Source organism: Amphiura filiformis, chromosome 3, assembly GCF_039555335.1.
Source record: "Amphiura filiformis chromosome 3, Afil_fr2py, whole genome shotgun sequence".
In the NCBI taxonomy this organism is placed as follows: Eukaryota; Metazoa; Echinodermata; class Ophiuroidea; order Amphilepidida; family Amphiuridae; genus Amphiura; species Amphiura filiformis.
Genome location: NC_092630.1, coordinates 8,455,688 through 8,479,698, shown reverse-complemented (window position 1 = coordinate 8,479,698; position 24,011 = coordinate 8,455,688). Strand labels below are relative to the sequence as shown.

The following is a 24,011-nucleotide window of genomic DNA, read 5'->3' as shown; positions in this document are numbered from 1 at the left end:
AAATAACAAAATATCTTGAAATTTGTTTTTTTTTTTTTTTTTTAGGTCAACCATGAATGATCCTGGCATTTAGGTCTAGGTCCAGAGACACTACAAAACCGAAAAAAATAAAAAATCTTTTTTTTTTTTTTGCAATTTGGTACCGGTTTCGTTACTCCCCAAAATTGCGGCGGGTACCGGGTACAAAATTACCCGAAAATGCCAGGCCTACCTTATACCCTAGGTAACAAGACCTGAGTTGGTTCCATTTTTTTAGAATGTGTCTTCGGCGGCCATTTTGAAATTCAAAATGGCCACTATATTTAGCCTTTTTTATGCCATATTTGTCCCGAAAGTGCACAAAGTCATATTGATTTAATGATAATTTATACTTTTGATTGTCAAAATCCACTAAGAACATAATTAGGATCATTTTCTAGAATCCAAGATGGCTGCCAAATCCAAAATGGCCGCCAATTTGTCTAAAATGTTCTGCCAGCTACATGTATAAGGACATTGATTTCTTTCCTTTTTTGCTGATTATTTTCACTACTAATTTGGTCCATTGTCTCCAATCCAAGATGGCCTCTAAATCCAAAATGGCCGCCGTTTATTATAATATAGTATACCACTTTAGGCAATTACTATCATTGAGAGTAAAATACACGTATCTCATTTCTGTTAGATATGGATAAGAAAATGATTATAAACATCTTAAAGTAGTGCAACAACATTGTTTAAGAAGAATATAGGTGCATTTCACCTTTCAAAATGGCCGTCAAAATGTCTTGAAATTGGCTAAGATTAATTTGTCAGCATTTATGCAATGAAATGCAGAAAATCATGTTTTTAAAAGTTGAAATTTCAATATTGTAATTCAACCTCAGACATTTATGATAGAGCTGACCTTGAGGCATTTAAATGCCTAGTTGTCATCATCCATGTTATCAGTATTTTCAAGTTCCTCAGCACAGCTATATTGGTACACTCTTCATCTGCTCCACAAGCACATGCTACTGTACAAGTCAGATTGTGTCGTCTGCATGAACATCTTCTGGAGCATTTGCATATTCCACATCCGCACATAACAAGCTCAACAACAGACTCGGGAGCTATTGCAATGTCTGACAGGATAGGTACTGGAATGTTATCTGCATCACTCGACCATCCTAGCTCGAACGGGTCTGGAATATTTGGATTTACCACAAGGTCTTGACTACAAACATTATGCTTGCATATGCGCCCGCAGAATGTGTTGATACCACACACCAGAAGTTGGAGGGATTTTATCAATCCCCCCTGGTTGGCTCTTGAATTGTTTCCATCTCAGTTTTTCATCTGTGTTAGCCTGAAGGTCATTTTTTGTGCCCATGAGCCTGCACAAAAACCTCTCACAGCATGAAACAACACTTTGATGTCCTAAGACGGATATGTATCGGTTTCAGCAAGATTTTCCTTCTGTTGTCACCTGTCTTCGAAGAGCAAGGACGATAACATCTGTATCTGGAATCTGGAACAGAATCTGGAACAATCTTCCTTCATCCATTAGGTCGTCTCCCACAGTTACTACTTTCAAATGTAGCCTGAAAACCCATCTTTTTAACCATATTGCTGATGTTGTTTCTTTTGCATGTCTTTTGTTTTCTTGTAGTCTTTAGTAGTTTTTTGTAAAGTGCATTGATCATTTCTTTGAAATTGCGCTATAAAAAAGCCGTTGTACATTGTATGTATGTATGTATCTTGGGTCATGATATGGACATTCTTTCCAGCTTCAGAGATCTCTGCTGCATGTGGCATGATTAGAGTGTCTGCTTTCCTCTTGTGTACTAACACCTGTCGATGTCTGAACATCATTCATGTTGCTTTTCACATGCAGATGTGTTACAGTGACTATGAAGGTTGCCGTGTCATCTTTGATAATTATGGAAGAGAAAACTCAATCAAAGATATATAATCAGGCGTCGCAAGTTAGAGTCCAATCATCAGCGAGAGCCTACATTGTTGCTGACACAACCCCCATCTATGACTCAAAGCTATTTTTGGCTAACAATGAAACTAAGGACACCCTCGCAATCTACCTGGCAAACAAAGTTTTGAAGCTGAAGATTCCAGTAGTCACTGTAACACGTCTGCATGTGAGAAGCAACGTGAATCATGTTCAGCCATCGACAGGTTTTAGTACACAAGAGGAAGCAGACACTCTAATCATGCTACATGCAGCAGAGATATCTGAAGCTGGACAGAATGTCCATATCATGACCCAAGATACAGGTGTCATTGTCCTTGCTCTTCGAAGACTAACGGTTCTTGGTCTTCAGACAATCATGCTTATGGGAACAGGTGACAACAGGAGGAAAATCTTGCTGCAACCAATACATATCCGTCTTGGGACATCAAAAGCAGGATGCGACACATGTGGACATATCAGAGATATAGGCAAGAAGACTGCCTTCAAGGCCTTCACTGAAGCAACACCTGAAGAACTCACAGCACTGAGTCAACTTGGTGATGCAGAAATGCCATCTCAAAGTGTTGTTTCAGGCTGTGAGAGGTTTTGTGCAGGCTCATGGGCACAATGACCTACATGCCAATACAGTTGAAAAACTGAGATGGAAACGCTTCAAGAGCCAACCAGGGGGGATTGATAAAATCCCTCCAACTTCTAGTGCGTGGCATCAACACATTCTGCGGGTGCATATGCAAGCAGATATTTGGAGTCAAGGCCTTGTGGTAAATCCAAATATTCCAGACCCGTTCAAGCTAGGATGGTCGAGTAATGCAGATAACATTCCAGTACCTATCCTGTCAGACATTGCAATAGCTCCCGAGTCTGTTGTCGAGCTTGTTAGGTGCGGAAGTGGAATAAGCAAATGCTCCAGAAGATCTGACTTGTACAGTAGCATGTGCTTGTGGAGCAGATGAAGAGTGTACCAATACAGCTATGCTGAGGAACTTGAAAATACTGATAACATAGATGATGACAACTAGGCATTAAAATGCCTCAAGGTCAGCTCTATCATAAACGTCTAAAGTTGAATTACAATATTGAAATTTCAACTTGTTAAACTTAGCTGAAAATCTTAGCCAATTTCAAGATACTTTGGTGGCCATTTTGAAAGGTGAAATACACCTATATTCTCCTTAAACAATGTTGTTGCACTATTTAAGATGTTTAGAATCATTTTCTTATCCATATCTGACAGAAATGAGATACATGTATTTTACTCTCAATGATAGTAATTGCCTAAAGCGGTATGCCATATTTTAATAAAAGGCGGCCATTTTGGATTTAGAGGCCATCTTGGATTGGAGAAAATGGACCAAGTTATTTTTTTATGTCTCAGTGGATTCTCAGTAACATAAGTAGTGAATAAATCAGCAAAAAAGGAAAGAAATCAATGTCCTTATAGCTGGCAGACCATTTTAGACAAATTGGCGGCCATTTTGGATTTGGCAGCCATCTTGGATTCTAGAAAATGATCCTAATTATGTTCTTAGTGGATTTGACAATCAAAAGTATAAATAATCAGTAAGAAAAATTTGACTTTGTGCACTTTCGGGACAAATATGGCTTAAAAAGGCTAAATATAGTGGCCATTTTGAATTTCAAAATGGCCGCCAAAGACACATTTGAAAAAAATGGAACCAACTCGGGTTTTGTTCGTAGGGGTATTTAGAAGCTAAAAAGCATTGGTTCCACTAATGTAGCAAATTTTGCACTGGGTTACGTAACACCATGTACTACAAAGTTGATTCTCGCAAACTTTTGTAGTTTACACAGAAGTTGATTTGCAAGAATCAAATGATTCCCGCAAATTTATCACTGTGAAACGAAATTCTGACCCTGAATGAAGAAAAGACCAGATAATCCCAGAGTCTTATAGCAAGATAGATAGGACTGGGAGCATTATCACAATATTTTTATAGACTTGTACAAATGAGAATTTTGTTGCCATATTTTGACAGGAGTCCTCTCACTCAGGGTCGTCTTGTCACCAAGCCTGTTATACCTGATACCATGACAGTGTATGCATCACCAGTAGCAGTAGATCATGTTACTATGCAATCCAACTCAGGTATGGTACTACATCATATTTTTTCAATATAACATACGGTACGGTATGTACAAATAATGAAGTTGCTGTCAAACTTCAACACTTTTAGCAATTAGGGCTCTCAGTCCTCTCACCTATTAACGGGTAAATTTTTTTTCCATTGTTTTTTTGGTACTTTGACCGCTATGACCAGTGACTGAATTTTGACCCGGGTAGACCAATGACGGGCGGGAACTTAACCCGGGGTGAGAGCCTTGGTAGCAATTAAAAGTAGTCATTTATTTCATATGTGGAATTCTAAAATCTAAATTACAGGTGGCAAACACTGTGTTTCATGTATAAAGCAAGACATTTATTGGGGAAAATTGGGAATAGTTTTGAACCAAAACGTAGGTATGGTTGTAAAACTGAGTTCCCCGCGTCTGCATTTATAAAGGGAAACTTAATAAAAAAGTGAATGGTCAATTTGATTGGACTAATATTTAACAGGATGGTATTGTGGTACGGTACTGCCAAATGATGAGAACCATAATATTTCAAACTACATGACTAGACCTACTTTTGCTGTTGTTGTTCAGCTTGTTTTTTTGTTGTTGTTTTTTTGCATTCTTGTTTAGGTGGAGATATGTCTATCATAATTCCTCATGCCAAATTTGGTACTGATGGCTACTCAACCCCACCTGGACAAAGTTTAGCTAATTCAAATATGAGCATGTATGGTCATCAGTCACCTCCTGCAGTATTACCAACAAGGTTAGTTGATTAATATATAGATAAAACATTTCCTGTGTGTATTTTTTCCTATTCATTTATTCAAGATCATTGTTAGCAGAATTGCTTTTTTGAATCTTTTTCAATCCTCTGCAGTATTACCGTCAAATTTAGTTGGTACTTGTAAAATTTTGTATTGTAATGTTTGTTTTAATTTTGGTAGTTATTCATTAGAAACACATCAAGTACCTGGATCACCATCTAAGCCTAAACCAACAGATGCATTGGACCTATCAGATGGTGATGACAGACATACAAAGGTAAACTAGAACAAGAGTACCACCAATCTTGATGGCAACTTGGAAGTTTTTTAATTGTGCTTAATTAAATCTGGTAAATCAGATAACTCATGTTTTGATTTCATCTGAGGTCAGCTGGCAAGGTCATTAACCCAGGGGAATACCACAGGTTTTGGCTGAAACGTCACGTTTCCATCTAAAACATGGGTTTTCTGGTTGACCAGATTTAATTGATCACAGTTTGAGATGAACGAGAATCTCGTTCCAGATGAACGAGAATATAGATAAGCCCTTGACAGTAAAATGTTGCTGGTATGTGTGCCGACTTTTCCAGTACTGTTCTTGTGGCTTTACTCCAACACTCCTGGTACACACATGGGGGGGCTGGTGGTGACAATCAATCGACAGTCGCTTGCACCCCCGAAAGTGCCCAACATCCTGGCTATGTGATCAGCATCGCATACAGTATGTATTTCTGACCGTTGTGTCAATCACAGGGGTCAATCAGCTTGGGGTTGGGGTGGGGAGGGACAAATTATATCCAATCTGTTTGATAATGTTGCCTATTCTAATCAAATTCATATTTTTCTTATCTCTTTTTTCTCAGTCTCCTCTTGTACACATCAGACATCGTCCATCATCACCGGTGTTAATGGTAGATGCTGGTGGGAGGCAGAAAGATCCTGATGCATCAGAGGTTGAGATCAGGACAGACCTTGTGTCATCACCTGCTAAAGTCATCTGCCATGCACCTGCTGTAGTAGAAAGTGATCTCAGGTATGAACAAAAATGAGTGAGATTTGAGCACCTAAATGCGGATCAAGTACAAATAAAGCGCAGTCCCATGGTTTGGTTGGAGTCCTATATCTTGCTAATTCACGAAGGCAGATAGTTCTAATAAATCATGCTCAATGTTGCATGCTTTATGTTTACATGACAATGACATGTCTCTGGCAGATAGATGCAAAGTGATTGTAGCAATTTTGTCTTGCATTTTATGGAATTATTTCAAGTCGAGTTCAAGCTAACGATTATTTCCACCTTCAATAATCAAGTGTAAAAAAAGTCTTATCTTCCAACACATGCGTATAAACACCCCCACACATGTGCCCACATTTTCCAAGTAATGTTTTCATCCTATATAAAGTACTTTTGAAAGTACATACATCTATTCCCAGCAGGCATGTTTCATTTGTTTACAGCCGTCATTCTATTCTATTCTTGGCTCTCTGTTTGCAGCAGGCATGTTTATGTCTTTACTGCCCTGGCATATCCTTGAACTCCTATTGCACATGAACCTGAAATATCTAGGGTTTGTAACCCATGCTCTTAATATAAATCACTCGGGAATGGGGTAATGAGGAAAGGAAGTCGCAGGAGATAAGATTAGAAGCACTCAACAAATATAGCTGCGTGGACTGTCACTGACATTTTTCATACTTGGACTTGACATGTGTCGCAAGGTGGTTTACAAGATGTGTGACCAAAACAATGCATAGCTGCCTCCTGGATACTTGACCTTGCTAGACAAGTACCTAATGTGCTATATCAATAGTTTATGTCCATCTTTATGTAGTGTGCTTTACACAAAATGATTATGGGATATTAATAGCTCTGTCTTCTGATTCAATTCCTGAGTGCTGAAATTTGCCGGATTATTGATTTAGTGATGCACTGTTTGTGAAATTCTAACATTGAAATAATAAATCAAAGATGTTACACTACGCTAACTTCCAGAGTAGAATGACTCTTGCCTTGATTGACAGACACATCACGTTAATGAAGACATATGCAGGGTTTTCAGGGGTGTGATAGATCAGATTAAAATCTGATTTTTTTATCTTGATTTTTATCTCTTTTTCTATGCTTCCTCTGTACAAAAGTATAGGAGCTTTCCGAATTTCAGACTTTTTAAGATTTTTTTATCTGTGGCAGGGTTGTAGCCAGGATATTTTTAGTGCTGGGTGGTATTTGATGAAAATCTTGCATATTTGGCAATTTTTGCCAAAATTCTTTACAAGTCAATAAAATGGTGCAATTGTGGCCTCTGAGTGGCGGGCTCCAGTGTTTAAATTGCAGATGAGTGGTGGGCTCCAAAACTGAACTGGGCTCTACCGCCCGCCACCGCCCACTGTAGCTACAACCCTGATCTGTGGTCTCTCAGGAGTGCCAAACAAGCTTTAACACATAATTAGCCAATCATTTAACATTACAGGTCTGATGTTATGATTGTGGGATGAATGGATTGGTCAATTGGGACATACCCACTTATGTGTTTATGCTGTGTGCATGCTATAAATGTACAAACAAGTCTTCTCAGCAAGCAAGCATACATTGTAGGAGAACACATATTCTGTTGAACCATGCCTGTGCATCATTCATGGAGAACAAAATAGAAGATATCTATGTTGCCACATGCCTGGCAAGCTTGCATTTTAAGTGCATGCATGTTTGCAACCCCTCCCTGCAATCATGTTGCCAGTTTGTTTCCTAGATGATGTAATGCCTCCTCAATGAGTGGGTTAACTAATATAGGTCAAGCATGAACTGCATTATAAATACCCGAATATCAAATGATTAAAGAAATGAAAGGGAAAAGGCTGTTGACTCAACATGACTTGGACCAACTGAGAAATAATTATGTCAGTTGGTGTGCTCTTAAGGAGTTGTAGGTTTGTGTTCCTGTGACCTAGTTACAGTAGCTTAATAGAATATAAACACATGAAGTAAAGTAAATTACACCTTCATTATGAGATAATGACTCAAAATCTATGCATCAAATTATTAAAACTGAAATGCAAATAGAAGAAACCCAGTTTTGTTCTGCAAATTTGATGACTCTTTTGTCTTAATAGCCCAAATTTATTGCCACGGTAACCATTTGAATGAAAAAGATACATTTTCAAAAGAGTTCACACAATGATAAAATTGCTTTTGTTGCTCGAGGGCATGTTTGATTGTCACTAGCAACTGCTGGTGTTCCTTGCACCAGTCATGTAGAGAGTGTATAGTATTTTGCAGTAAACCTTTGACGAGCGCGACTACCGTGATGTTGCAAATTTGGAGCTAATAACGCATACGGCGCACAGTTCATTCATAAATTTCCACTCGGCAACAGCAGATCACCTCAACAGCCAATCAGAGACCATAAGTGCGTCCAACGCAGTAAATATGTGATGTATGCTTAAAATATGCGCTCGTCAAGGGTTTACTGCAATTGATTATTATACAGGCATTCACAAATGGATATTCTAAAGTGCCACTGTGTGAAATAAAATGAAAAGTGCCAATATCCTGTGCGAGCGAGCAAAGTGAGCGCAGAATTCAGAAGCTGGCCTTAAGGCCCCCCTGTTGAGGTCCAGGGCAGAGCTAAGCTTTCTGGAAGTTGCCACATGTAAGTCATGCAGGAGTAGTAGGAGGGGCTCTCCTGGCATGTTATTGTTATGAAATTAAAGTTCATGTGAGGTCAACTTTTAAAGTAGGCTGAAAATGAAAAATACTCTCACATGAACAATTCAAATCCAAACGCAACCAAACATGGCCCATAGCTGCTCAATGGGAACCTTCATCCATTAGTGATTTTCATATACTCAAAGGTCATTTGAGATCAATTTTTAAAATTAAGTAAACATTTAATGACAAACGGGGGATTCATCTAGTCATCGCAAAATGTTTTTTGAACTGCTGTAAATTACTGTTCTTTGTTCCATCAATTTTGTCTTATATAAAGTATTTGTTTTTGTTTAAAATCTACAGAAACACTGGTTACACTCAGGAGGCAGCCAAAGTGCAAGTGGACTCCATCCCATCAGTGAGTCTCCATGACAACCTTGATGTCACCGCTGCAGACCAACCTCCGACTAAAATAGACCAAAGAACTAAACCTGTCAAAGTTGTGAAGGAAAAACAACCGACCGGTAAGTGCAATATCAGGTTTATGTATTGCCTTTTCCAGGACAGGTTGAGAACGAGGCCATAAGGGATGGATGGATTTCACCTGGAATAGCCCATTTATAGGGAGTAATTGTTAGCACTATATGTGTACATCCATATCAAAACGATGCACTTGTCGGGTGCTACATGTGTCTCATTTCACATTATAGCTCGGAATAAATATCAGGCTCATCTCCGAAGTGGAGGTCACTTCAAATCATTCCAAGTCACATAGTTATGGAATGTTCTCTGTATTCCTAAACCATGTGACTTGGAATGATTTGAAGTGACCTCCACTTTGGAGATGAGCCTGGTATTTATTCCGAGGTATTATGTGAAATGAGACACATGTAACAGCCGACAAGTACATCCTTTTGATATGGATGTACACATATAGGCTATATCTATGAAGTGACCTATCCAACACTATAGTTACACTGAAACATGTCTAGTTTATTACAGGAACAGCAATTATTTAGCAATAATGCAATCCAAATATTTAGGCCTGTAAAATGACATGTATGATTAGTTAAAACAAGGCATGTACATACATGCAATAAGAGTTTACCGCCCAAGATAATACAGGGGCATGTGCAAGTTTTCCTTTGCCTTAGGGAGCCCAGGCTTCACATCATTCACATGCATGTTTAATAAAGAAAGGTGACCTGTTATATTTGGAAAATCAAATTCTTTAAAACTTACATATAACATAAAATGTCATCCCTTATTCAAGCTCTCATGCAAAAAAGATGTAAATGTATTTTGTAAATGTAACTATAACTCCGTATGGAATTACTGATATTTATACAGCGTGGTTTTGGTAGTCTACAGTGTTTTTATTAATGATAATCATCATTATCATGTAATATATTGATTTCAAGTGAAAGACCCTATTTTTCTCAGTACCATTTTGAAATTAGAAGTGCCAGCTCGGTGTATTTTCGAAGATATCATCAAAAAACTGTCTAATCAGTCTCAAACGTGATATACAAGTTGTATTACAACAGCTGAGACTTATTCGACAGTTTTTTGATGATTTCTTCAGAAATTTACAGATTTGGAATGCCTAATTTCAATATGTTAAAATGAGAAAAATATGAGCTTTCACCTGGATTAGGGGTGAAGTTGGTAGGGGATGAAGCTGTCAATCAGGTTACCCACATTTAATTTAAGTGTGTAGTGTATATATAGTACAAGTTCTTGCTCTCATCATGCTGCATTGCATAATGTTACATGTGCATGTAGGGAAGGGTTTATACATTGCATAACATTGTGTAATGTATACAGGGCAAGGGTTATTATATTTAGGTCATATTTTAATACAGGCCTTTTTATGCCATAAAAAATAGCAATTTGCTGTTTGATACTCCTAGATGTCGACTCCGATTAGTTGTCAGATTGGATCAACATTGGGTTATTCCAGTTGAAATCCATACACCCCCTGTGGAAGATATGTCCTTAATCTCCCACACCTGGGGTGTAGATGTAAAATGGAGTTACCCATTCAGGTAACCCTATTTGAAAATCACACTCCATGTATGGTAAATTAAGGCCATGGGGGTGCATGGATTTCAACTGGAAGAGCCCATTGGATACATTAGCATGTTCACAAATCCCATTGCTTCAGTGATAAACTTCAGAAGCGTGTAATATCATGAGTAAGAAACAACCCTATGACACAAGCAGATGTCAGCGAGCCTACATGATCCAATGAAAGGCCCACCATGCTTGAAGCTCCACGTGTTTAAAGCATGGTGAAATTATATAATAGTAGTTACGTATTATAACCTTGATGAAAGCTCTATTTTTGAGATCTTCAGATCACCCCTGTGATTCAATGAAATCATTTATTTCCTTGCACATTAATAGAAAAATTATAGCAACGCATTGCGCAATAGTCTATCCAAATCAGAAAATGCTTGTGATCAAGGCTAAATATTAACCAGGCACCCAGGCTTTTTTTACCACATGGTTGCCCAGTTTGGGCTGCTGGTGTTTCCAATATTTTACATTGCAAACTATAGGACCAGGAGCCATTTTGGGATCAGGAGCTCATTTTAGCTCCTGGTCCAGGCATACTTAATATAAGGCCTGCTTGTGATGTAATCTGCGTTTTTTTTATAACTGTACCAAATAGCTGCAGTTGTTGTTACAGTTATGAGTATTCAGGGACAATTTAAAGTATGGTAGCAGGTTGTTTGCATTTTGGGAAATGGTTGTGGCAATATTGCATGGGGGGTAAGTACTAGATTTGCAATACATTATAACATGCAATATTAAAGATGTCACTGTGCAATTTCTGCCTTTTGCCAGTAAGTGGAAGCGGTATGACTATTTGGTCTCCAACATAGTTGGCAATTTAAAACAAAAAATTTAAAAAGAAGATTTGATTCAAATTGGATTTTTTTTAAATTTAAATTTTTAGATTTTTTAAAATTATATTTTATTCCAACAAGAACTGCTACACCCTGTGATAAAGTCAAAATAGACTAGCGGAATGATATATGTGCAAATCTTATCAGGTATTTACAAAAAACCAAAACATGTCTTTACATGTGAAAATTTCAAAGAATTCTTTTCACATTTAACTGTGTTTTCGTTTCAATGTCAAGACCACTTGATCCAATAAAATCTTTTCACATTTAATCATGTTTCCAATAAAGGATGAGATTGACCATATATTTCAATGTCAAGGTCCCTTGGACAGATCTGTTTCAATGTCAAGGTCCCTTAGACAAAGCATAACCATCTTGAAGGGATTGATTATAGAGACTGTTTTATCCATTTCCAACATCTCAAGAGTGTACTAGTAAAAGACCCCTTTATCCAATAAATTCTTTTCACATTTAACCGTGTTTCCGATAAATGTTGAAATTGGCCATATGTTTCAATGTTAAGTTCCCCTGGACAAATCTGTTTCAATGTTCAGTCCCTGGACAAAGCGTAACCATCTCAAGGGATAGATTAGCAGAGACCTTTTTATCCAATCCCATCATTCAACCATGTTCCCATGTTGATGGTGTCCTTGATTTAGAATTACGTTCTAAATCCAGAGTGATTTGACTATTAGGCTCAAGGTCAGATCCCAGGACAATCATCAAGGGACAGATAAGTAAAGGCCTCTTGATCTAATTATAAAAAAAACAAAAAAAACCATCAACTATATACTCCGTCATCAGCGGTGTGATACCATAGACCCTAATTTCTAGGATCTATGGTGATACTGGTGTATGACTTTTACTTCTTGTTGACAATGTCCTTTTTTGACCTTTTGGAAGGCTTTTCTAGAAGCAATGTGTCATAGATTTTTTAAAGTTCTCGGCCCGTCCCTATTAAGTGTGGGGCTGGTCTCTTTCTTGATGAAAATCGCTTCTCTCACTTTTCTTGGCAATGGCTTTCCTTCCCTGCAGAGCACTTCAATGTTGTCAGTGTTAGCATCATGTCCTGTGCGCTTGTGGTGCTCTGCAATTGCTGATGTATTTGAGGCGGTGTAGGCAGTGTGTTCTTTTAGACTGTTCTCCTAAAACTCGCATCGTTTCTCCCACATATACTTTGTCGCAATCTTCACAGGGAGCGTGGTGTGATGTTTCATCATTACCCTGGTTTATCCTTGGGCGCGTCAAGTAATTGATGGAGAGTTTGATATGGTTTGAAGACTGTGGAGATGTTATAATTGCTGAACACTATTTTGACTTTTTATGACAAGTTCTGAACATAGGCAAAGGTTTTCTTTTTTGAGATTGATTACTCTTAGATTTCTTAACTTGAGCTCGTTTGAAACTCAAATCTGCATAGCCACAGTATTTCGAGCCGATTTGATGTGCTTGAGTTTATGATCTTTGTTTCTGAGTCAGTGACCAATGTGTCCACCCGATGGAAGAGGGTCCTAACAACACTAAGCTTATGTTCTATAGTGGATGGTGTGAGTCGAAAGCTAAATATTGGTCAGTGTGTGTCCTTTCATCTGTAGGTTGTGATGATAATTTATGATTTGGGCTGACATTGGCCTATACTAGTTTGAATCCATACACCTATGGAAGACCTTAAATCTCCTACACAGGGGTGTGGATTTTAAATGGAGTCTCCCATAGATGTCAATCTCTTGCTATTTTTCATATTTGTTATTACCATGGTGATACTGATCTGTTATCCAGTAGTCAGGCCACAAGAAGCTGAGGTGGGGGAGAGGGGCCCCAAGAAGCTGATGTGGGAGAGAGGGAGAGGCAAGCATAGAGTACTCAAAGGCAAAAGGTCAGCACATTTAAAAAAGTTATAATATAATGTCTAAAAAACATATACATTCCCAAAAAAATTAAATGACATCACACAACTAAAATCAACTGATTTCAGTGATTTGTACTAAAAGTAAGTTTAAGTTGGTGCAATTGTTTTTAATAAGCAATGGTTTAAAAAAAAATACCATGGCATAGCTTTCCTATGCTTTTTGTTTTATCCAATTTGGTGTCACCATTGGTGAGATAAATAATGTTGTTTTGTGTCACTTTGCACATAACGTTTGTTGACAATTTACACAAGAATGCTGACAATAACAAAGTAATATTATGAACATCTTTGAAGTGCAATCAAGTACGCAGGTATTTTGTTACTGATTTTTAAAACAATATTAAGCAATAATATATACCACGTTGTCTAAAAGAACCTTCCTTAGAACAAAATTTTATTTTGTTTTTTTGAAAATGGTCAAAAATGGGACCAGATTGGAATTTTGGAAACTGGATTCCAGTAATTACCAAAATTGAAAGCTTGCGGGCCGATTGACACTATATTTAAAATAAAGCAAGTGAATGAAATATATATTCTGTTTTGTCAACTTTCTATTTTTTTAGCTATTTTGAGTTTATTCTTTGCATTTGTTTCTTTTTTTATGAACTTTGAATTTTTATGTTTTACAAAGCATTACAAATACATTGTTGTATTAATTATACAGAACAAGTGGCACGACTATTTTCAAGGCAATTCCGCTAAAGGAAAGTATGCTGGGGCACTATTAAAGGCAATCATATGTGCTTAAGAATGTGTCCAAAGTTGTAAATTTGTTGTACATGAACAAAAATTACACACAGGATTACTTCAATACTCTACTCTAAACACATGTCAGTAACCAAGCAGTTGTCCAACTGACATAACAGTAAAACGCACTGACATGGAACAGCTTCCGGGATCACATTCACTGGCGAATAATTGGAACCCAGCCAAAGAAATCTGTTGCGCTGTGAATGTGGTCCAGGAAGGTGTTGCATGTCAGTGCATTTTGCTGTTGTGTCAGTTGGACAACTGTTTGGTTACTGACCAGTGTTTAGAGTAGAGTATTGAAGTAATCCTATGTGCAATTTTTGTTAATTTTTATGGAGAGGATTTTAAGATAAGTTTCTTTTTGAGGCCAGTTTAGAATCAACAGGGAACCGATTAGTCAACACACATACATAAGTCAAGCCAAGTTATGTCATGACTGAATATGTAACATGGCTAGTCTAGGGCTCATAGTGAGGCCAGGATAGGAATCCAAGCTATGTCAATTAATTATGCCATGACACTTCTGCCAGGTCAAGATTCTTGAATCAAAAGAAATTGACACTTTGAACTAAAAAAATGCAATATTCCATCTTAATTTGCGTCCTATTAAGCGTCCATTGTGTATTATTTTGTACAAGGTCAGATGGCACAGGCGAGCGTACTAAAAGTAAAATCTTGCTTTTTTAGTTTGAATTTTTTTATTGTTATTTAATCAAATTGGGTGAGAGGTCGCCTATATGTATCTATGATCTAACATGAATTCATTTGGTTCAACAGGTTGACAATCCAGGGACTGTCTTTTGAAAATGAGGTTAAGAGCTGTAGAATGCTCTTCAAGAGGAACTTCAGGAGCTGTTAGCCTGTTTGCACATGTGGCCATTAAGGCAGCTGTGTACTCTCAGACATGCATGTAGTAAAAGTGCCATAACTTTGTAATTATTCACGCAAGACATATAAAAGTATACATTTTTATAAAGGCAATACATCAATGAATCTTAATATAAATACAGATTTGGTGTAAAAACAACAATTATGAAGAGTTTTTGGCAATTTTTGTTCGGTACATCATAACAAAAAAACACTCTTTCCAAAAAATTTTGTTTTGTTTTTTTCTTAATCTTGAGACACCATTCCAAAAACGGTTTTTTTAGTTTTTTGATATTGGCAAAAAATAATTTTGAGATATTGACCATATAAGGCATCAAAATGAACTTTTTAAAATTCACAAACGCCTATTTGCACAAAATGATGCCTAAAATCGGAAATAGACAAAAATATAAAAAAAATGAGAAAACCGTTTCTTAAGTCGATCATGCTTTTTACAATGATCATATTTGCTTACCTATAGATGCTGTATTTATTGAGTTATCGTGTACCTAAATCGTCATTTTACCGAGAAAATGAACATTGAAATAAAGGCCGTTGAAGTTTAAAGTGGTCACATTTTGCACTTTGATCGAAGCTCACAGGAGAATGCGGCAGTTCTCGTTTTTCTACCTTACATTACGTAAACATCGGGTAAATCCACAGCCCCTTGAGAAGTTTGGCGAAATCTATTCATATCTTGATTATTAAATCGGGGAAAGAACTTGAAAAAATTCACATTTTATCAGCTAAAAGCGGAGCCATTTGACCGCTAGGTTTTTATGAAATCAGTGCTTCCGTGGTGCTTCCATAAGAGGCGCCGGCGCATGCAGATAAGCGTTGCGTATGCGTAGCGTATCTGTGCGTTAACATATTGCGGCGTCTACAAACGCGCGATGCGTTGTTGCTTGCGTATACCCGATGGTACAACAAAGGTTTTCTTTCCTTTTAAATTGCGGAAGCGAGTGAAATAGTGAAATAAAATCCATAAAATAGAGTAGTTAGAGTTAACAAATCTGGATTTTCTTTCCTTGTATTTATAAAAAACATAACAAAGTAAATACATTTCAAAAAAGCTCAATTTCGCGGAAGAAACAGTGTCTGGAGTACACAGCCGCGTTAAAGCGTAAAGAATTTAATGAGTCATCGAGAGGAGCTGTAAATCACTCTTACAAATGCGACTGAAGAGGAGCTGCATGTAGAGGAGCGATTGCTCTCCTCTCAAAAGGCAGTCCCTGGACTATCCCCATTCTCAGTTGAAGATATTTGTGACAGTACACTAGAAATGGGCTGTAATTTGGCAGAGCTTGTTTCGAGATATGGTCCATTTTAACCTAGACCTCAAAAAATATCAGTCAGAAAACAAAGGATAAATTTCCTAACTCTTCTTTTATTTTTTATTACCTTTGCTAACCAGGGACGGGACATAATTGTAAAGTATGTTTTTAGGAGAATTTGCCTGTTTAACATCTCAAAAGTTAAAATGCCGACTTTCGGCCCATTTTTTGGTGGACAATCTTAAGTAGAGGAAATGACTGGTCAACAGGAAAATGGAACTAATTTAGGTTGTTGAAGATTTCTGATTGTATCAGCTATAGAATGATCATTTTGAATAGCAAATAAATAAAACCTCTAGTGGGAAATAGTCAGAATGAGGTCAAGTACAAGCACATGCTGGACTCCTGTGGGAATGGTGGGAGGAGAGCTGGATCAGGAGCAGGATCTAAAAATAAACAACTGTAATAAACTTGATCTTCAACTTTTGTGGTGTATGTGACACAAAATTGGCACTAATTGGCATACAAGGTTTCTTGCCATGCCAATGCAACCGATACATTTGGACCTCATGTATTTCGCTACTATATTTAATCACAGGTTTCCACAGGAAAGACAAGTTCGGGTTAATTCGGGTGCATATTAGAGGCATATGAAATGAAGATAACTTTCCACCCGTCGTCGTGCACCACTAATAATTTTTCAAGACAAGAGAACAGTAAACCAACAGACCCTCCCAAGAGAGATGAATAAACACCAAAGGGGAGAAAAGCCATCATCGATCAACCGTTGGCTCCATTGCCCTGCCAAAAAACTAGCAAAAATATTGTCTCTCGGATGACATAGCGAGGTATCACGAAAATGGACATTTTGAGATAATCGCATTTGAAGTTTATGCAACTCTAGTATTACCTGTTTGTCATACATTACCTCAATTAAAATGTCTCCTTTTCTTAAATGGATATTACTAAGTAGATATTTAAATTTAATTTAAGGCCAGAGTAATGGGAGAGAACATGGACCTTTTCGAGCATCATTATTTCTGAATTGTTTGTCCAAAGTATATAAAACTATACATTTTTGGAAAGGAAATGAGTCAAGGAATCCCATGGTGATGTCAGATTTGTTCAAAAATCTCTAGTTTTTTAAAAAATCACAAATTAATTTAAGGCCAGAGTAATGGGAGAGAACATGGACCTTTTCGAGCATCATTATTTCTGAATTGTTTGTCCAAAGTATATAAAACTATACATTTTTGGAAAGGAAATGAGTCAAGGAATCCCATGGTGATGTCAGATTTGTTCAAAAATCTTGAGTTTTTGAAAAAATCACAAAAATTCACTTTTTTACCCCAATTTTTTTGTAACAACTTAGAAAAAAATCCGTTCGGAGTAAAAAAAAATCAGTTAGCTTTTCATGAAGAAGAGACATGAACTTAGGGAAGGTTTTTTAATTTTTTTGACATTCGTCTCTTTTTTCAAAATATTGAAAAAAACATGTGAAAAAATTTTTTGTCACTCTATTAAGCTAAAAATTGCACATAATGGTGTATATTGAAAAAATGAGAAAACCTTCCCTAGACTTTGATGTACTCTAAACGATAGTGCAAAAAGTTTACCTTTTGCTTGCATATTTTTCGAGTTATCTTGTCACAAAAATCGTGCAATATTGTTAAAAGTGAACTCTGAGAAATCGACGTTTTAGTAAAAAATGTCAAAACAAAAGCGTCCTTATATTTTAAAAGCGGTAAGACTTTCACGCTTGTAAAAGCTGTATCTGGTGCATGGTCTAAATATGCATCTTTTTGCACCAATAAATCTATAATGTCTGCTTTCAGTGCGCCAAAATCCAAAATAATTAAAAAATCTAAGCGGCATTTTGACTGAAAATATTTGTTTTGTTTACACCACATTTTGCTGGCGTTAACAACATACCGAATCGCGCCTTGACTGCGTTGGACATCGCCGCATAATCACAATATTTAGATTCAAGCGCATTTCTGACTCATTATTTCCCGCCAATTTATTAAGCTGTCTTGAGCCATGTGACTTTTTAGAGTTGAAAAGAGTGAAATAAATCAAGCAAAAATACGAGTAAATATTAGCAAGAACTTTGTATTTTATCAGTTTCAAGTGAAAGAATTCATCTTAGTGTTAATAAATATCAAGAAATCTCAAATTTGGGCGTGGACGAATGTGTCTTCCATTACTCTGGGCTTAATGTATAAAATACATTGTCATTTACCAATTAATTGTAATTAGCCATTCAACTTATCGTCAGTATGTCAAAAAATTTTGAAAAATGACTATTCAAAATTGACATGATATTTGGGTGCATTTTTTGGCCTCCAAAATCATGTATTTTTAGCAGCCCTATCATAGCCACACAGGAGCGATATCTGAAAAAATGGCGGATGTCACATATATTTACAACGTAGTGGCGTATGTCACTGATACGCCACATGCAAAAACGGGGAACGTTGTACACAATTTTCCCATTGAGAGAGATACGCCAAACCTAACTTGTGATAATATCTTGAAAGTTTGTCATAATGTACATGTAGAACTTAATACATAGATTATAAAACTTTTGAACTCAACATATTTCCTCGAATAGTCGCCCTCCCCCTTAAAAAATGCCCCACCACTTTTTTCAACCAAGATGATTAAAAAATGCTGATATTTCCATGCTATCTTGTGTAGTAAGCTTACCAAGTTGCACACATGGTCAATAATGGCGTAAATAATTGGCTAAAAACTGGTCGGAAACCCGGAAGTGAACCAGAAGTCGGTATTTCTAGTTCATAGTTCGTCATTTCATTGTGAGTTTTAAGCTTATGATTTTAACGGGAATTACAGTTCTAATAATGACCTGTAATAAACACCCCCCCTTTGGAAAATGCAACGCTCCCGGGGGCATTTATTTGAGGGAATACGGTATCTCATCTTGTCAAAAATTGCTGATACTACGGTATGTCATCCGAGCGACAATATAATCAGACACAAGAACGGCAATGATAAACAATGAATGGCAGCAATAATCTAATCAGTGATATACCCATCAAGGGTGGTCTTATCCCTTGAATTACGGAAACTTATGAACCTCATAACTGCTAAATGGTTGGTCTGAAGTATATAAAAGTATATTTAGAATGGCAGACTTGATGAATTCATCTGTGAGATGCAAATTTGGGCAAAAATGCTCAATTTTGGAGAAAATACCAAAAAACGGTTATTGTTTTTTTGGCCCAAATTTTTTCGGACCATGTAACAAAAAAATTATTGAGAAAAAACAAATTATCAATTTTTAGAAATAGGAATCATCTGGGACTCATTTTTTTATGTTTTTCAATTTTGACCAACTTTGAGAAATTTGTGAAAAAAGGTTGAAATTTAGGTAAAAATCAGGCTTTTTTATGATCTTTTAAAAAAATTGAGCATTTTTCATCCAATTTTAGAGCAAATGAGTGAGATATGAAGACCGATGTTGATGGTGATCCTGACATGACTGCATGGGTTACTGTCACTCATAAAGAAATTTTTTATTGACTGCTGCCTAAGCCTGCCTTCTGTTGATCTTATTCATGCATTCAAATAAAGATGAAATCAGGTATTTTTATTGTTTCTACTTACCAGATTAACCAGATGCATGTTCGTTTAGATCCTTGCTGTTCCAAGGTCTTCACCGCTTCTTTCGGTCCAAAAAAAGTTGTTGTTTGCTAGTTTTTAAAGCTGTTGAGAGTGAGTTATGTATGTGTCCATGTCCGAGAGTGGAGTGCCCCCATATGGTATAGTCACAGGAAGCTCAAGGAAGCTGTGGCAGTGTATGATGTCAAACTTGGTTATTTTTAGAACCATCTTGAAGGAGTGGATATTTTAGTGAGCACAAATGGGGATGTATGTGGGCTAAGTGTGATTGAACGTGTACTATGTGTAATGCAAAATTTTTACTCAAGTATTTCTCTTCACCAACTATTCTAATATATTTATCTTATTTTATGGAAAAATATTTGATCTATTAACATCACAATACCATTGAACTTATGCTACAGTAACTTTAAAATATAGCCAAATGAATTTTAAGCAGCTAGAGCAATTGCTCCCCATCACTCCCCTCAAATAAAGCTGAGGAGAGCTTTTTTTTGCTTGCCTACATTTGGTGTAACAATAACAACCACATAGGACAGTAAAAATGCTCTCCTATTGCTTCCTGCCCCTGTAGCACTCAAGGAGAGCGATTAAAAGCTCCCCCACAAATTTCAATGGCAAAGCCTGTTTTAAATAGCAATGTCCGTCCGTTAGGCCGACCATCTGTGACACATTGCTTACACCCCTTCGACATATGCATGTTGAATTACTCATTGTATATGTTTTGAACAAGTGCATGATACATCCCACTCACAATGGATACAGGAGAATCAGCAGTGAATCCTCCCCCATTTTATTCGACTCTTATAGCTTAATAGCGTCAATCATGTTCAAGTTTTACAACCAAGCTTATTTTTTCCTCTCAATTGATGTGAAGTGACTGTGTATACCTGTGGGAAATAGGTGGAAGGATAGCATCCACCTACATGCAATCACAGATCTGTGATGCAATGTAGTATTGTAACAGTTGACAGGAAATAAATAGCTGGAGGGCTCAACTTTTTTATGGTCATACAGACTCAAGAAATGGGAGGAATACATTACGCATTTTCAATTTTTACTTTCATAGTTCCAGTTAGTAGAGATTGTCCAAAACTGTGAGGTATGTTTAAAAATGTTTAATATCTGAAATTTATCACACCCATGTTAACTCTACACCCAGGGCTCCTCCCGCTAGCCTTCAAAAGTTGTGCGTCCGTCTGTACATATGTTGATGTTTTGGGCAACAGGCAATGCAATATTACATTGCTCCTGATCACCGATATTGCATCGCATCGCATTTCAGTTTGATGCAAATATTTGACTATTTCCTTCCATTTTCCTGATGAGATTTGAAAGATTTATGTATATATTATTCTCTATAACAAATTTTGTGAATGTAAACTTGCTGACACTGTACGATAGTTACGAAATTGTTGCTCTTGTGTTTTGAGCTTAAAATTAAGTGATTCACATGTCGCCCTACCGAAAGAATTTCCATTGACAATCTTGACCCAGAAGTTGTCGCAAAATAAGGTCAATAATGCTAATGGGAATTCCATGTTAAAATAACATTTTTTCAAAAATATGAACTTTGCAGTTGACAATGATTGATGATATATTTTGAATATATACACTCTTTAAAAGTTAACAAAAAAGAAATTTTTAACTGAATATCAGCTGCAGTATTTTTTATTTCATTGATTTAAAGGATTTAATGTATCATTTTCCTACATTTTGTTAACACTAACAGCAGATAGTCAAAAATAATTGATTTTTTTTCTCATATATATCATGGAACAAACATTTTTCTGTCCCAGAAAGGCAAATATGTTTCATAACATAGAAAACATTCAATACATCATACATCATTTTGCTAAAAAGTTAGTTGTTAGTTGTAAGTCTTTGTGACAAAACTTACAACATTCAGCAGACTTTCATTCATTTCCTCTAAGTTGTCAAAGCAAAGCTATGTGGGTGTACTTATTCCTTCCCTCAGGCTGAGTTCACATAGAAGTATACGGTATCACGGTATTAAGCTATCTGAAATCGCTCATTCGATCAGGCTGAGTTCATATAGGAGTATACTATGTGAACTCAGCCTGATCGAATGAGCGATTTCATATAGCTTAATAGAGAGTATATCAGTTTACCCATTTTCTTCGTCTTAACAAATGCTTGTAACTTTACTTCTTGAGGTCACATTGCATTCAATGAGGTGTCATAATGTGCAGAATTAGATAGTGCATCTATTAAAAAAATGAATTTGCTCACATATGGTTTAGGTTTTTAAAATTTGGACGGTATATCGCTGCACTAAAAAAAATCGAACACATGCGATTCCCACTATACTATACTATACACGCAGGTATACGGCCTTTTCGAATAGCTCTTATGTGACCCGGTACTATGAAATTACCTTGCTCGATTTAATCTATCGCGTGCACATGCAAAGCGTGTATCGTATACCCGAATAGTATACTGCTATGCGATCGTAGCCTTATGTGACCCGGTACTATGAAATTGCCTTGCTCGATTGAACTATATACGCGTGCACCTGTAAAACGTGCACCGTATACCCGAATAGTATACTTCTATGTGAACGCAGCCTCAGAGTGGCAAAATGGTTCATTGTTTGTGACAGTTTGTTAACCCCCTGAGCACTACCTGCCGATGTAACATTGCCTCTGATTGGTCAATTACATGATATCCTCACTTTAATCACCAATCAGAATGGAGCTTTGCAAATAATTCACCCCAATTTTTTTGCATGGTGAAATTATTCTAACAATGTTGCTGAGTGGGCCAATTGATAATGAAAACTTCTTTTTGGTCAATCGGCAGGTAGTTCTCATGGGGTTAGTTCTCATGGGGTTAGTTCTCATGGGGTTAAGGTGAGATTGATGTAAAGTGGCTTTGGGTAAATAGCTTTGCTTGCTGTACATTTCATATGTTTTATGCTTCAACACTTTTTCTCATTTCACCACCTCTGCAAGGTATTATAAACTCAGAGAGCATATCATTATGTATGTTTAACGGCATTTCATGATCCACTGCCTCATCCCCTCACTTTTCTCTAAAAAAGTTGAGATTTTTATACCACTGGAAACCTCTGGCTACATAATGTTTATGTACAAAAAAATTCTTGCAGATTAATTCCTTTAGCAAAAATATCGTCAAATTTGAAATTACAACGTTTTTTCCATAAATTTACCAATGGTTCATTCACTTCATTGCCTCAGACAGTTCACAGTTTTGTTAAAGCCACCAGCATAGTATACGGGTTCAGTAAAATTTAATTTTGTTATTCTTTGCCAAATATTATGAAACAAAAAGACTTGTCAGCAAGGGTTTCTGGTCATTTAGCCAAGTGCAATTTATTTTTGGAGCATGTATATTTTTAGACAAATTTCACAGAAAGCTCATGATTTGGTGTTTCGGTATATTTAGTACTCTCTAAAATTGTAACATTTTCAGTCCAAATTTGCTATTTTTACAGATATTTGGCTGCTTTATGGAGTTGCATCCCTCCTCTTTTGGCTATATACCTGCATGTCTCTTCACTTAAATTCTACCAAGATGTTTTCAAACCTTGAATATGTTTGAACTGACAGTTTATTTGTCATAAGACATTCAACAGACTTTGGTTCCGCTGTACATGTGGGTGTACATGTTCCTTCCAATATGCACATTTCAATTAATTAATTAGTAGATGAGTAATTATATCCACTCACAGACATAAACAAACTCATTCACCTGTTTTCATAGATTGCAAGCAATAATCCTTGAAAGTAGAGCTGTGCTCTATTACACACAGGGGGAGTATGAATTTCAAATGAAATGAACCCATTAGGCAGTTCCATTTGAATTCCATATGCCCACTGCAAAAGATTCAACCCAAACCTTCCATAGAGGGAGGGTGAGTTTCAAATAGAGTTGGAATATAAAGTTAATGAAATGGACCCAGGTCCCACAAAATGAGAGGAAAGTTTCAAATTATTATTTTTGAGTTATAAATGTTCAGATTCATAATCTCTGGAACACAAGCTTTAAAATGATATAACTTGCCAGGATTGGTCCCTCACTTGATTTCCTGGCATGTTCAATGAACCATGTATCTTCATTTCAACCCTTTGTGACTATCTGCTCATTTTGTGAGAACAAGTCTCATGTGTTGTCTGGACTCTGATGAAGATTATTTCTAAATTTCAGTTTTCTCCCATATGACTAAATAA

The 24,011-nt window shown here is 36.7% G+C and overlaps 1 protein-coding gene across 2 annotated transcripts in view; it reads left to right on the top strand.

Moving 5' to 3' along the window:
- LOC140147960 (uncharacterized) overlaps positions 1–24,011 on the top strand; it is a 50,177-nt gene that overhangs the window by 8,480 nt on the left and 17,686 nt on the right. The window contains exons 2-6 of one of the 2 annotated variants that reach the window (XM_072169753.1): positions 3,946–4,055; positions 4,652–4,787; positions 4,969–5,065; positions 5,652–5,821; positions 8,801–8,961. In XM_072169753.1, coding sequence (XP_072025854.1) covers positions 3,946–4,055; positions 4,652–4,787; positions 4,969–5,065; positions 5,652–5,821; positions 8,801–8,961 — 674 coding nt within the window. The remainder of the gene's footprint in view (positions 1–3,945; positions 4,056–4,651; positions 4,788–4,968; positions 5,066–5,651; positions 5,822–8,800; positions 8,962–24,011) is intronic. The other variant, XM_072169754.1, reaches the window with a different exon arrangement.